Raw genomic sequence first — 13,165 nt, forward strand, 5'->3', positions numbered from 1 at the left:
ATTGAAGATAGCAACTTGATATTTGGCATGCATATGCATCTCATGGAGCTGCACATTTTGAGTGGTGAAAGGTCAAGGTCATCCTTCAAGGTGAGGTCAAATATATGTGGCCCAAATCGCTTATTTTATGAATTCTTTTGCAATATTGAAGATAGCAACTTGATATTTGGCATGCATGTGTATCTCATGGAGCTGCATATTTTGAGTGGTGAAAGGTCAAGGTCATCCTTTACAAGGTCAAGGTCATCCTTCAAGGTCAAACATCATATAGGGGGACATTGTGTTTCACAAACGCATCTTGTTAACATTCAGCATGGTGCCCGCTCTCTAATTCAAGTAGTTAAAATCCGATCTTCACCAAACTTGGTCAGAAGTTTTATGGAGATGATCTTAAGGCCAAGTTAGAACATGGGTCTTTCTGGGTCAAAAACTAGGTCAAGGGGTCACGTAGTGCGTTTTAAAAATTGAGCATGGTGTTCGCTGTTTTTTGTGAAGACGGCATGCAAAATATTATGTGTCAATGCGGCATGTGGGGGTATTCGTCACGTCTGTGACAAAGCTCTAGTTTTCTTTTAATTTAACCGACAGTAATAAATGTGTGCTTTTACAAATAGTAATGTAATGTATAACAAATTATGTAAATATGTCTACTTTATTTCTAATATTAGTTTGTTTACTTGAAGGAAACTCTTAACAAGGTAGCTGTTGAAGAAAAGCATGAAGCAGGTGAGAAAGATGAACCCAGTTCCAGTGAAACTGCTTCCCAGCACTCTGAAGATCCAGAAAAAACAGTGGAACCGAAAGTGGAGAAAGATAAGGAAGTAAAGAGAGAGGAACCCAAAGCAGCAAAGTCCAAAAAGAAGAAAAAGAAGGGAAAGAAAGAAAAGAAAGAGGAGAAAGAAAGTAAGAAGCAGGCTGTGCCTAGTGAGCAACCACAGGGGAGTCAAACAGAACAGCCGGTTGAAAAATTGGAAGTGGAGGTAGCAGAACAGCCTGAAGAGCCAGTGTTGCCACAGGAGGAGAAGGAAAAGTGAGATACATGTTATATTTTTTGTTTTCAGACAACCTCAAAATCTGTGAATATATTAAAATATTTCAGTCGCTACTTTTATGCCCCCGGATCGAAAGATTGAGGGTATATTGTTTTTGGCCTGTCTGTCATTGTATGTGTGTGTGTCCCAAAACTTTAACCAAAACTTAAACCTTCGTCATAACTTTTGCAATATTGAACATAGCAACTTAATATTTGGCATGCATGTGTATCTCATGGAGCTGCACATTTTGAGTAGTGAAAGGTCAAGGTCATCCTTCAAGGTCAAAGGTCAAATATATGTGTCCCAAAACTTTAACCAAAACTTTAACCTTCTTCATTATTTTTGCAATATTGAACGTAGCAACTTGATATTTGGCATGCATGTGTATCTCATGGAGCTGCACATTTTGAGTGGTGAAAGGTCAAGGTCAATGTTCTTCCAAGGTCAAAGGTCAAAAAAAATAATTAAAAACTTTAACCGAAACATAAACCTTCTTCATTACTTTTGCAATATTGAACGCAGCAACTTGATATTTGGCATGCGTGTGTATCTCATGGACCTGCACCTTTTGAGTGGTGAAAGGTCAAAGTCATCCTTCAAGGTCAAAAAAATCATTCGCCCCGGATTGGAAGATCGGGGGTATATTGTTTTTGGCCTGCCTGTCATTGTATGTGTCTGTGTGTGTGTGTGTGTGTGTGTGTGTGTGTGTGTGTGTGTGTGTGTGAGTGTGTGTGTGTGTGTCCCAAAACTTTAACCAAAACTTTAACCTTCGTCATAACTTTTGCAATATTAAACATAGCAACTTGATATTTGGCATGCATGTATATCTCATGGAGCTGCACATTTTGAGTGGTGAAAGGTCAAGGTCAACATCATCCTTCAAGGTCAAAGGTCAATAAAAAAATTCAAAACTTTAACCAAAACTTTAACCTTCTTCATAACTTTTGCAATATTGAACGTAGCAACTTGATATTTGACATGCATGTGTATCTCATTGAGCTGCACTTTTTTGTGCCCCCATATCGAAAGATTGGGGGTATATTGTTTTTGGCCTGTCTGTCATTGTATGTGTCTGTCTGTGTGTGTGTCCCAAAACTTTAACCAAAACTTTAACCTTCTTCATAATTTTTGCAATATTTAACATAGCAACTTGATATTTGGCATGCATGTGTATCTCATGGAGCTGCACATTTTGAGTGGTGAAAGGTCAAGGTCATCCTTCATGGTCAAAGGTAAAAAAAAATAATAATTCAAAGCGGCGCATTAGGGGGCATTATGTTTCTGACAAACACATCTCTTGTTTCTAACACCATCTGGAAAGGGATTCAGTCGTGGTTTACTTTTTTATATCTAAATATTAATAGAACAGAATAGTTTATTTGACTATATAGCATATACAGCTCATCGTCGTTAACATACATATACAATAACAGCATGCGTTACAATTAAATACAAAATATACATCATTCGAAGGAAGATCGATTAAAAAAAAAAAGAAATACAACATGTTTAAGTGAGAATGTCACATGGAAGAGGTTAATACTGGGTGACCACATACTGTAAAAACGTTGTTTAATGCTTGCAACACGTATTACATTATCATACGCTTAGTGGCTTTATGAAAGATATATAATATACACTCCAACACCGTTATTTCGAAGTTGTCGGGACCGTTAAAAAAAACTTTGGATTATGATAATTCGAAATAAACATTTGACAGAAGACTTTTTTGATTGATTCTTTAAAACTAAAACGTTGTGGAACTCGCATGGTTTTGGTTACACGATACTATTAATAATGGTTTTATTTAAAAACGTTAACTAGTCAGAGAGCAATAGATTTCTACTTATAACAAACGGAGGAATAAAACGATTCTTTTTCTCTTTTTTTATCGTCCTCTAATTACAGAACATATAAAATATTAGAATAGCACAAATTATCAAATTACACGCTACGCGCATACGACAAAGGTGTAATTATCGGCTGTTGACGGGCCACGCTCAGACGACAAAGGTGTGAAATTACACTCAGTGTTTTGCAGTTTTGACTTCGGATTAAAGATTGATAATTAGGTGCAAATTAAAGTGTTGGGACCGACAGAATTACTTCGAATTAACGATTTCTTCGGTTTAACGAAGTTCGGATTAACAATGAAATTTTACATTAAACAAAGAAGAACCCAAATCGGGACCCGAAAAATACTTCGAAATAACGGTGACTTCGGATTATCGGTGTTCGAAATAACGGTGTTGGAGTGTATAGCAAGTTTCAAGTTTTTTTGTTGGAAAAATCGGCAAAACGCCATTGACCATTGACAAACAAGTTAACACAGTATAGTCAAAGTGCATCTTTTAATTACAAATACAATCAAGTAAATAAAATATACTACAATGAAACATGTTCACATATATAAGACATTTTCTCGCATTTCAAAGCCTTTTAAACAAAACATGGCTAATTTTCTTAACACATTTGATTTACAATTATGCATTTCAGTTATGGCCACATTTCTGAGGAACACTTGCATTTCAAATCACATATTGTTTATCAGGAAGGAGTCGTCAGTGATCACGGAGATATTTGGCCTGAATACCGTGACAACTCTACGGTGCAGGTGTGCTCAGGAGAACAGGAAGCAGGTCACCACGACCCTCGTCAACCTGAGCTACCCAGACTGCTCCCCGCAAGGTAACCATGGGACCATGGCACTCTATTTCTTGACATTTCTTATTGTTGGCTTGCTCTTTAACCAACCAAAGTATTCCTGACCTTTCATATACATGTATATGGCTTGCTTAATAAGCAACCAAAATTATTCTGGACACTTATCTTTTTTGGTAATTATTGTATGCTATTATTTCTATAGCCATTTTCGCCGTTCCTCTTTGTAAGTTCAAGGACCAGTTGTGGTATGATTGAAATACTGATGAAAAATCCAAACAAAATTATCTAAATTATCCGTGTGTTGCATACAGTGCAAATATAAAGGGGTAATACAATATGTGTGTCACTGTTTTGCAGGGATCAACAAGGGCTCGACCCCAGTCTCATTTGTAATACAATATGTGTGTCACTATTTTGCAGGGATCAACAAGGGCCCGACCCCAGTCTCATTTGTAATACAATATGTGTGTCACTGTTTTGCAGGGATCAACAAGGGCCCGACCCCAGTCTCATTTGTAATACAATATATGTGTCACTGTTTTGCAGGGATCAACAAGGGCCCGACCCCAGTCTCATTTGTAATACAATATTTGTGTCACTGTTTTGCAGGGATCAACAAGGGCCCGACCCCAGTCTCATTTGTAATACAATATGTGTGTCACTGTTTTGCAGGGATCAACAAGGGCCCGACCCCAGTCTCATTTGTAATACAATATGTGTGTCACTGTTTTGCAGGGATCAACAAGGGCCCGACCCCAGTCTCATTTGTAATACAATATGTGTGTCACTGTTTTGCAGGGATCAACAAGGGCCCGACCCCAGTCTCATTTGTAATACAATATGTGTGTCACTGTTTTGCAGGGATCAACAAGGGCCCGACCCCAGTCTCATTTGTACAGGTACTGGAGCACAGCCTCACGTTGGATCAGAACACTCAGGCCTGGTGCAACAACTGTGCAAAATACCAACAACATGTAAGACCTGAATTCCCCATTCCACTGTGCAAAATAACATGTAAGACTTGCATATCCTGTTCCACTGTGCAAAATACCAACAACATGTAAGACTTGCTTGCTCTCTTCCACTGTGCAAAATACCAACAACATGCAAGACTTGCATATCCTGTGCCACTGTGCAAAATACCAACAACATGTAAGACTTGCATATCCTGTGCCACTGTGCAAAATACCAACCACATGTAAGACTTGCATATCCTGTGCCACTGTGCAAAATACCAACAACATGTAAGACTTGCATATCCTGTGCCACTGTGCAAAATACCAACAACATGCAAGACTTGCATATCCTGTGCCACTGTGCAAAATACCAACAACATGTAAGACTTGCATATCCTGTGCCACTGTGCAAAATACCAACAACATGTAAGACTTGCATATCCTGTTCCACTGTGCAAAATACCAACAACATGTAAGACTTGCTCGCCCCATTTCATTGTGCAAAATACCAACAACATGTAAGACTTGCTGGCTCAGTTCCACTGTGCAAAATAACAACATGTTATTGTTATTTTCACAAAAACCACACAGAACCACACAATTTAATGACAACAAGTATAAATAAATGTAAGGCTTTTGTTTGTTTTGTTTAACAAACAGAGCTTCTATATTTAAGACTTGATAATTGTATTCAGTATGCAGAAATCTTCCTGATTTACATTTTTTATGGTGCCTCTTAGTCTATTCGAACTTTTAAATGAGACTCAATATTCAAGCTTCTAGCTTATAACATTATAAACTCTGCATAAGTAGATTGTCTTATCTCTTCCCTGGACCTTAGCGAAAAAGCAAATAGAAGCAAAAAATATGTTATAACATGATGTCATAATAGTTTGTTTTCCCTTCAATTCACCTTAGCAAGAATCAATTGTCTCAGAACATGATATATGTAACAACTGATGTCACAATTGTTTGTTTCCCCTTCTATTTTACCTCCTTAGCAATAACCAATTGTCTCAGAATCACAATGTATGTAACACATGATGTCACAATAGTTTGTATTCTTCTGTTGCCCAGCAACAAAGCAAGGAGGTGCTAGCACTCCCAGACATCCTGGCCATCAACTGTCAGCTGGAGAACCCACGAGACCTCGAGTTCTGGAAAGTGCAGCTCATGGTGAGTAATCATGGTGATATAGAGACCTTATGATGTTTGTTTTGGGAAAAACTGGGCTTAATGCATTTAAGTGTTTTCCATGATAAGTTTGTTCAGTCAACACAGGGTATTCTGGGACAACACAGGGTATTCTGGGACAACACAGGGTATTCTGGGACAACACAGGGTATTCTGGGACAACACAGTGTATTCTGGGACAACACAGAGTATTCTGGGACAACACAGGGTATTCTGGGACAACACAGGGTATACTGGGACAACACAGGGAATACTGGGACAACACAGGGTATTCTGGGACAACACAGGGTATTCTGGGACAACACAGGGTATTCTGGTATTCTGGGACAACACAGGGTATTCTGGGACAACACAGGGTATTCTGGGACAACACAGGGTATTCTGGGACAACAGTTAAGGTACATGAATTAAGCCCAGTTTTTCTACATTGAGGCTCGAATTGGTTAGTTTTCAGGGAGACAGTTAATATTTTAATGAGTGCGATAATTATTGAAATTGAAATTGGGTAGCTTTATGCTTTAATGGGTCTTAGGACATAAGCGAGCAGTGTAACTCCAGATGTGCCTCTTCAGCCATATACTTTGATGAGGGGACATTATGTCCACTAATGAGACCGAGAAACCTTTTGTGACTTTTTAGCAGACAGGGTAGCTTCTTTCCAGACTGCACAAACACTCCAGCTTGTGTTGAGCTTAGTTGGAGGCATTTCTCCTAAGACCCATTTTCGTAAGTAGCAGCTAAAGCTGAAGTTAATGGGTATATTAATTTGCAGCTTTAAAAACAGAAAGAAGAAGGTAACAGTTTTTCCACTACTTCCTCATTTAGTTTTTCATAAAACATACAGAGATTGCAGATTTTATTTTTGTTATACCCCCATTACCATTGGTAATGGGGGCTCTATAGGAGTCACTTTGTCGGTCTGTCGGTCGGTCTGTCCCGAAATTTCATCCGATCTTCACCAAACTTGGTCACAAGTTGTATCTAGATGATGTAAAGGTCAAGTTTGAATATGGGTCATGCCGGGTCAAAAACTTGGTCACGGGTCACTTACCGGTAGTGTGTTTTAAACCGAAAGTTTGTCTGGACCATTACTATGTCATTTATCGTTAGATTTTAAAATAACTTTATGGTACATTAGTTCACCATCATGGGACGGTGTATTGTGTGTTGATACTCCAAGGTCAAGGTCACACTTGGAGTTCAAAGGTCAAATGCTTGTCTGGGCCATAACTTTATCATTTATTGTGAGATTTTAAAATCATTTGGCAAATTTGGTCACCATCATTGGACAGTGTGTCGCACGAAAGAATTACGTTGATATCTCCAAGGTAAAGGTCACACTTTAAGTTCAAAGGTCAAAAATGGCCATAAATGAGCTTGTCTGGGCCATTACTATGTTGTTCATTGTGAGATTTTAAATCATTTGGCACATTTGTTCACCATCATTGGCCGGTGTGTCGCGCAAAAGAATTACGTCGATATCTCCAAGGTCAAGGTCACTATGTGAGTTCAAAGGTCAAAAATGGCCATAAATGATCTTGTCTGGGCCATAACTATGTCATTCATTGTGAGATTTTAAAATTACTTGGTACGTTTGTTCACGTGTTGATAATTATATAAAGTAGTGTAAATTTTAAGTTATTATACATGTTTTTTGTCAGCTTTTGAAACAGAAAGAAGAAGGTGACAGTGTTTCCTCAACTTCGTCCTCACCCATCCCGTTACCAACGGCAACTGTGATGTGTCGCTATGGACGCAAATGCTCAAAAAAAGGCTGCAGATTCAGGCATGAGCAGGACTCTAAGTAAGTTTTGAATTCCTTGTTTTTGATAACTGTAAGACTATTTACCATAATACATCAAGTGAAATACATCCGAGGTTCATTCCAGATGCCATTTTAATGAGCCTTGTTCAGGGAAAACTGGGCTGAAGTTAACCATGTACCACTTAGATACGTATTTAACCCTTTACCACTTAGAAACGTATTTAACCCTTTACCACTAAGATACGTATTTAACCCTTTACCACTTAGATACGTATTTAACCCTTTACCACTTAGATAGATATTTAACCCTTTACCACTTAGATAGGTATTTAACCCTTTACCACTTAGATACGTATTTAACCCTTTACCACTTAGATACGTATTTAACCCTTTACCACTAAGATACGTATTTAACCCTTTACCACTTAGATACGTATTTAACCCTTTATTACTTAGATACCTATTTAACCCTTTACCACTTAGATAGGTATTTAACCCTTTACCACTTAGCTACGTATTTTTACGCATTTGTAGGCTCTCAGAAAATTAAGTTTAATTTAAGACCTTTCTTACTAGATTCAAGTTTTAAAGGCTTTATTTCCAACCCTAAGATGAATTACTGATGAGCAGCAAACAGCATTTAATTTGAACAGACTGCGAGTTACTTGCAGGCTGTTCTGGTTTTATGCTGTTTGCAAATAGGCATTTTCACTTTACTTCTGAGTGGGAAAGGGTTAAAAGTGTCATCCCAGATGATCCTGTGCTGTCTGCTCATTCTTATCGGTGTTGACTATTTCTGCCTATGGTGTAATTTTGTTTAGAAGAGACTTCCTTTGAACTTGAACTTTCCATAAAAGCACTAAGTGTCATCCCTGATTAGCCTCGACCAACAGCACAGGCTAATCTGGCACGTCACTTTATGCATATATAAAGCCCAGTTTTCTCAGGACATGAATCATCAGTAAAGCTTACCTTAAAGTACTTTTTTGAAATCCCAACTAATTTATAAAGAATGGTGTTAAGCCAAACATTCCCATTTACCTTTGTTAACTGGTAGTGTAAACACAAAAGCAGCGGGATTCATCCATTAAATGTAGAAAGAAATATGATTTTCTTTGAACTTGATAAAATTATCAACATACTTGATGTTTTGTTCCATTTCACCAACTTATCAGTCGCACAGGATTCAGAGTGTTTGACAGCTTTGTTCAGAAACTGGAGCCTCTGACTTCAATTGAGATGTTGTGGTTTGTGTGTAAAAAATATATTAACATATCTGCATTGTCTTTACTTTATTAGGGTACCAAATATTTTCCCTGCAGGGACTGGCTGCAAGATGACCTCATGAAGATACACATGGATGATGAAAATGACCCAGTCTGGATACCATTTGGGTTCAAAGTTCAGCTCCTTGACAACGGCTCCCTGAAGATTGAAGAGTATTCTGATGATGAACCTGTCCCGGCAAATCCGGACCCGAACACCAAATATTTTGAACTACATGGCACCGTATCACACATCAAGGATACTAAAGGTAAAAAGTCGTTTACTATCAGGAAACCGGGCTTAATTCATGTGCGTTAAATGTCGTCCACACAGGTTTATCCGGGACAACACTTTCTGCTGTAATGGATTTTTTTGCAATCTCTTCTTGGCAAAAAATCAAGTTGAGGCAGAAAGTGTCGTCCCTTTATTAGCCTGTGTAGACTGCACAGGCTAATTTAGAACTACACTTAACGCACATGCATTCAACCAGCGAGGCATAAACCTATAATTTTTTACTAAAATTTTATTTGCAATTTCAGCAGTGGTTATTTTCCGTATTAACATAGGACATGTGTCTAAGCCCAATTTGTTTTCAATAACTCGTATAATTCTAACCAATGAGGCCATTTTACAACTCAGAGGCATGGTTTGAATGGTTTTATGTTTTATACCAAATGTCATAACTTCAAGAAGTTTGTTTTGTGGTTTGAGAGAAGTTTTTGTTTTAAAGTTGTTTTCCTATAATAATTCAATATAAAACATTTCACCCCACAGACTGATCAAATTATTAGAGGACCACCTTATGTCGTTACATTCCAAACATGAAAGGTCCGGGTATTAGTTTTTTTTTTAGAGATTTAAGGTAGAAAAGTAATATCCAGTGTATGGCCACTTGTGACCCAAGGGAGATGACTTGAACAGACCTGGTTTTTATCTCAGTCCTTGCTACTGTGAACTCACTATGTTAACTTTTATGAATCTGTAATAAAAGTGTTGAAACTTTGTATTTTGAATGTAGGTTCAATGGGTATTGAATGAAAAATGTCTTTATTTGAACGCCAGGCTATGGTGGCCATCTAGTGAGCCACATCAAGGTTGGAGAGACATACCACCAACGCAAGGAAGGTGTGACCACCACGCAGTGGTACCTCTTCAATGACTTCTCTATCTCTGACGTGGAGAAGGTAGGGATGCAGTTCTGTTGAGAATGGCTCATTTAACTAATCAACTGAATGGGTGCTGTGCAGCATTTGTAAGACCCACATACCCTTCCCAAGTAAGAAGTGGGGGGTTAATGGATGCCTGTACGATTCTCTGCCTGTAACAAAGACACTGATTTCTATCACAAAGACATCTTTCACTTGCATGCACTGTTCCTAAGACTAAGAAATTGTGTATGAACAATGAAAGAAGTAGTCATATAGCAGTTGCATTTGGATGGATGTTGATGTTTATCCTAAAATTCCTGTCTCAGCAATAACTGTTCTGTGTGTTGATGTATTTTCATATAACTTGTCACAAAGACAATATGTTGTGTGGTAATATATGAATTAAGAAATATGCAGTGGAATTGTGATTGCTTGTAAATGGTATAACTAGTTCATATAATATTTTGCATTGTTACACCCATCTCCCTACCTCAAAGTCAAAGGTCATTCTTTTGAGGCCAAAGGCCAAATTAGACCATGAAACAACCTAAAAATTCCTGTTTTAGCTATGCTTTTGCCATATATTGATTCATTTGAAAATAAATGGGCTTAAATTTTAACTAGATTTCTTGCATATAACAAGCCTCTCCCTTGCTCAAAGGTAAAGGACATTTTAAGACAATGAAGGTTACATTTGGCCATAAAACAGCTCCTGTCTCGGCCATAACTTTTCCGTTTAGTAAAGAATTCTAAAATAACTTCACACAAATGTTAACCATCATATGGCATCATGTTGCCTGTACCTTCTATCCTCTACCTTATAGGGTCAAAATCACATGTCGAGATCAAAGTTGGCCATTAACAGCTTGTCCAGGCTGAAGCTGTTAGCACTCATCTACTGCAAAAATAGAAATAACACTTTAGTGGAAGGTCAAAGTGGGCCATAAATTTTATACATTAGAAATGACAATGCTTCTGTGGAGCGCACGTAAATTGCTTTAAACCTGTCGATGGTGTTAACCCTATTGTTTACCCATCATGCCTAGAAAAAGCTTTGACCATATATCCATGCACATTAGGACGAAGGTCAAGGGCACATAGAAGTTTTGATGCTGTTACCCATAATAATTATCTCATAAGCATTGATGCTGTTACCCATAATAATTATCTCATAAGCAAAGGTGCAATTAGGATAAAACTCTACAGGAAGATTGGATACTTTGTGGATACAGTGCAGTACAGCCATAATAAAATGTGTTCAACTATTAAAATGTAACCCTCAGATTGAGTCAGGGTGTTTGCCAAAACAGTACCAGCTAATTTATTAAATGATAGTAGATTGTCACGTAAGACATGAGAATGACAACATTTATAATTATTTTTTATAAACATTTCCACTATCTACCTACGCTTACTATTGTTAAAAGACCAGCAGATGATATTATTTCTTGTTTATTGCAATTTAATTTGCCATATGCAAAGGTTGTTATTCGTGTAAAGACCCTAGAATGCATTTAGGAAATGGCTTAGTCTCCATAAATGTTGAAAAGTGAAACCAGATGTGCATTTATTTTCAGAAGATAATTATATAAGGCCAGCTGAAATGTGTGTAAATTAATTTGGAAGAAGTTCAGCATAAAGATCAATAGAGTTTTGATTTTTTTTTTTACAGTTACGGAGCCTTCTAAATGAAGGTCCTGTCCGTAGTACTGTCTAGCTAACATGTTGTAATCAAGTGTGCCTAAAGTGTCCTCCTGTCTAGCTAACATGTTGTAATCAAGTGTGCCTAAAGTGTCCTCCTGTCTAGCTAACATGTTGTAATCAAGTGTGCCTAAAGTGTCCTCCTGTCTAGCTAACATGTTGTAAGCAAGTGTGCCTAAAGTGTCCTCCTGTCTAGCTAACATGTTGTAAGCAAGTGTGCCTAAAGTGTCCTCCTGTCTAGCTAACATGTTGTAAGCAAGTGTGCCTAAAGTGTCCTCCTGTCTAGCTAACATGTTGTAATCAAGTGTGCCTAAAGTGTCCTCCTGTCTAGCTAACATGTTGTAAGCAAGTGTGCCTAAAGTGTCCTCCTGTCTAGCTAACATGTTGTAAGCAAGTGTGCCTAAAGTGTCCTCCTGTCTAGCTAACATGTTGTAATCAAGTGTGCCTAAAGTGTCCTCCTGTCTAGCTAACATGTTGTAAGCAAGTGTGCCTAAAGTGTCCTCCTGTCTAGCTAACATGTTGTAAGCAAGTGTGCCTAAAGTGTCCTCCTGTCTAGCTAACATGTTGTAAGCAAGTGTGCCTAAAGTGTCCTCCTGTCTAGCTAACATGTTGTAAGCAAGTGTGCCTAAAGTGTCCTCCCAGATAGGCCTGTAAAGTTCCCCAGGCTAATCAGGGACCACACTTTCTTGTTAGACTGAATGTTCCTTTAAACAAAAACTTCAAAGGAGTAATTTTTGTTCCTTCTTATTCTGTGCTGACTGCAAGGCTAATATGGGACGATGAATTACCAACATGCATAGAGCCTAGTTTTCCAAGAACACAGCTCGCTTAGTCTATTCTCTTACAACTTATTAAGTGTGATTTGTAACCTCTGTTGCAGGAGGAAGCAGTGAGGTTTAACCTCGAGTGGAGGGTGCCGTGTACTATTTACTTCATTAGACGCAATATCAAGGAACATTATGATCTGAAAGGTATGTGAGATTATTGGTTTATTAAATAGCTACCTCACAACGTTACTGCTTGTTTTTGCTAAAATTTGTTTGGACAATTTTGTTGTTCATATGAGCCTTGTTCTGGGAACACTTTCCGCCTAAGCTGGAGTTTTGCTAAGAAGAGACTTTCTATAACCCTTTACCCCTTATAAACTAATTTTGAGGCTTTTGAAGTCCTTTAGAAAATCAAATTAAATTTAAATCCTTTCTTAATATATTAAAGTTTGAAAGGCTTCATTTCCAACCCTAAGGACTGCAAGTTACTCGCAGGCTGTTCTAGTTTTATGCTGGTTGCAAAAGAAATATAACACTTTGCTTTTCTGGGGAAAAGGTTAAACGAGAAATACCATACAAGTGGAAAGGATTTCCGTGATAAGCATGATTGGACTGCACATCCAAGTCGGGTATGACACTTTCCAATAACGCGTTTTAAAGATGTAAAAAG

At 37.9% G+C, this 13,165-nt stretch overlaps 1 protein-coding gene across 1 annotated transcript in view; it reads left to right on the top strand.

Moving 5' to 3' along the window:
* The window catches only part of LOC127842056 (PAN2-PAN3 deadenylation complex catalytic subunit PAN2-like), a 64,069-nt gene that overhangs the window by 34,000 nt on the left and 16,904 nt on the right, over nt 1-13,165 (top strand). Inside the window, exons 16-23 of the mRNA XM_052371386.1 lie at nt 684-1,030; nt 3,586-3,722; nt 4,560-4,672; nt 5,732-5,830; nt 7,510-7,652; nt 8,936-9,147; nt 9,942-10,063; nt 12,609-12,699. Of these exons, the coding sequence (XP_052227346.1) occupies nt 684-1,030; nt 3,586-3,722; nt 4,560-4,672; nt 5,732-5,830; nt 7,510-7,652; nt 8,936-9,147; nt 9,942-10,063; nt 12,609-12,699 (1,264 nt within the window). The remainder of the gene's footprint in view (nt 1-683; nt 1,031-3,585; nt 3,723-4,559; nt 4,673-5,731; nt 5,831-7,509; nt 7,653-8,935; nt 9,148-9,941; nt 10,064-12,608; nt 12,700-13,165) is intronic.

Source organism: Dreissena polymorpha, chromosome 8 (genome assembly GCF_020536995.1).
Source record: "Dreissena polymorpha isolate Duluth1 chromosome 8, UMN_Dpol_1.0, whole genome shotgun sequence".
Taxonomy (NCBI): domain Eukaryota; kingdom Metazoa; phylum Mollusca; class Bivalvia; order Myida; family Dreissenidae; genus Dreissena; species Dreissena polymorpha.